The 2,419-nt window shown below is 42.9% G+C and overlaps 1 protein-coding gene across 1 annotated transcript; it reads left to right on the plus strand.

Moving 5' to 3' along the window:
• Nucleotides 1–236: 236 nt before the first annotated feature.
• CSUI_010074 (uncharacterized protein) lies at nucleotides 237–2,419 on the plus strand. Its single transcript, XM_068070180.1, has 2 exons — nucleotides 237–1,031; nucleotides 1,972–2,419. Exons 1-2 carry the CDS (start codon nucleotides 504–506, stop codon nucleotides 2,248–2,250), a joined length of 807 nt encoding a protein of 268 aa, XP_067917844.1. The 5' UTR covers nucleotides 237–503; the 3' UTR covers nucleotides 2,251–2,419.

Raw genomic sequence — 2,419 nt, forward strand, 5'->3', positions numbered from 1 at the left:
CCGCTGTTTTCAGATGTCTCTTCATCGTATTCATCCGGTGTATGTACACCCCAGGATGTGCCTGATGTATTGAGAGAGTTTTGCTTTCCAGTAGAATGAAGACTCCGCCGTTGTGAAGAGAAACAGGCCGGTTTGTGTTCCTTTCTTCGCCGTCTCCTTGGAAGACACATCTCTCTCTCTCTTTTTCATGTTTCTTTTCTTTTCTTTTCTGTTTTTCTTTCTTCTTTCTGACCAGGCAAACCCTCCACATCAATCCCTCTCTATCTCTTGACGACCCAGACTTGCTCTCTTCTTCTTCTCCGATTTCATTGCCTCATATAGAAGAGTATCTTGCGAATGGGGGCTTTCGCCGACATGCCCTAGAGGAAGAAGAATACTCTATAGACTGGGCAAACGATATCTGGAGAGTGGGCGTGCTGCTCATCCCTACTACTGAAGCTTGCTACTATCAGTCCCAGTCTTTTGGCAACCCCGCGGGAGTATGTAGAAGCGATCAAGAAGCTATGTGTCGTCTTATATACGGAGAGAAACAGGAGCTTGAATTCGAAAAACACCTGCTAGTGATGAGTGAAAGAGAAGGAGAAGAAGAAGGACAACACGAGAGAAGAGAATCGAGTTCATCTTTACTTCCTTCTCCAGGTGTATCTTCTCCATTTGATATCAGATGTGTAGACAGTAGAGAGAGAAAGAGAAAATGCTTTCAAGAGGAAGAAAGAAGTAAGATAATCCGTGATAGCTTAGCCTATGAATCAAAGAGTCAAAAGAAGAGAAGAACGAAAGAGACTATCAAGAGAGGAAAACGGCTCGAGAACGTTACAGCGCAGCTTGAAATTCTAGATAAACTCAGAGAAGGCTTCATGATGGATACGAACCTCATAAACATACAAAGGGGAGAAGAAGGAGGAAAGGGAGAGAGAAGAGAGTCTGCTGAATTCATGCCTATGTTTAGATTTTCATCAGAGACCGTCATGAGAGCTCGATATCTTCAGAATCTCTATGACTGGAGATTCGTTCTTCTCTCTCAAGAAAACGTAAGGACAAGGAGATAGAAAAGAAAAACACCTCTCTTCTTCTTCTCCTCCTCCTCCTCCTCGTGCTTGGAGGATCTCTTGATCCTGTATATACTGCATATGTACAGCTATATGTGTAACGGAAGTAGCACGTCTTCTCTCTAGAGGAATACAAACTTGAGGAGACAAGAATACATGGTGTGGTACATGCAAGGACTGGTCTACATGTCTTTTCCTCTCTCTCTGTCCGTATAAATGCCTGTGCATGTCTCTATGCATAGAGGTTTGTGCCGGTACATATGTGTACGCGTATGTAAGGAGGATGTACAGAAGGCTGAAGGTCTCAGAAAGAATAGTAGAAGAAGAAGTCTTACATACAACAGGAAGGGAGAAAGGACAGGAAGTGGGGAGGGAGGACAAGAGAGCAGCAGTAGAAAACTCTCACGTAAGTCCAACATACATACATATTCATACATACATACGCACATAATCGTATACATATTCATACATACTTGTTCATACGTACATTTAGCTTCTGATAAGAAGCAAGAGTAGTTCTTTCTATGTTCCTATGTATATAGATAGACTGACAACGTTTCTGTTCTCAATAGATTCTAGTCTCCGTGGGAGTTGCAGAAAGGGCGAAGCTTTTTGAACGAATTATCTCTGGTGTATGTACGCCAGGAATGTAAAGGAAACGTGTCTAGCAAAAAAAGTAACGAGGCTATCGATATGAATGAACGCAAGTAGATCTATCCGCATGTGTTTCTTTCTCATCCTTTCTTCCCTCTTTCTTTCTTTCTTTCTTTCTTTCTTTTTCACTCTTTCTATCGATAGATTTCACGCTTTCTTCTTGGGTCCTCTGCTTCTTTCTCTCGACATTAAGAAGGGCTTTTTCTTTCCGTTGTTCTCGGCGATCCGATTTCTTGCTTTCTCTTTCCACTCCCTTCTTGCCTTTCAGGTCGAGAGGCGTCTCGAGAGAGACAAGAACGCTTGGCTCTCTCGCCGTCTCTCACAGTGTCATTCTCTCTTTCCTCTTCCTTCATGTCTCAAATCTTCATCTTCTTCTTCTTCTTTCTTGTTTTCTAAAGATTTCTTTCTGTCTCCTCGGCAGACGCCTAACTCCTCTCCTTCTCTCTCTTCTTCTTCTTCTCTTCGAGATCAAATGAGGGCGGTAAGAAATGAAGCCTTCAAACAGCTCCAGAACCAACTGCACTTTCTCTTCTCTCTCCCTGAGTAGCGCAACTCCAAAGATCTCTATCAATTTCTCGCCATCGTCTATGGCTGAAAGGAGATCTAAAGAAGAAAGCTAGGCAGGCCATCTTAGGCGATTTTCTCCGGGTTCGAAGTTCTCTTTCTCGGATGACAAAGAGAGAAAGACAAAAGTGAAGAGTTAGATTTGAAGGAGA

This window comes from Cystoisospora suis (assembly GCF_002600585.1).
Source record: "Cystoisospora suis strain Wien I chromosome Unknown contig_6636, whole genome shotgun sequence".
Classification (NCBI taxonomy): domain Eukaryota; phylum Apicomplexa; class Conoidasida; order Eucoccidiorida; family Sarcocystidae; genus Cystoisospora; species Cystoisospora suis.

Excerpts from the sequence above, each read along its gene's own strand:
- CSUI_010074 (XM_068070180.1), top strand. The coding sequence starts at position 504 with ATGTGTCGTCTTATATACGGAGAGAAACAGGAGCTTGAATTCGAAAAA. Across the intron at positions 1,032-1,971 it reads TTCTTCTCTCTCAAGAAAAC|GTCGAGAGGCGTCTCGAGAG; the intron begins GTAAGGACAAGG and ends CTTGCCTTTCAG.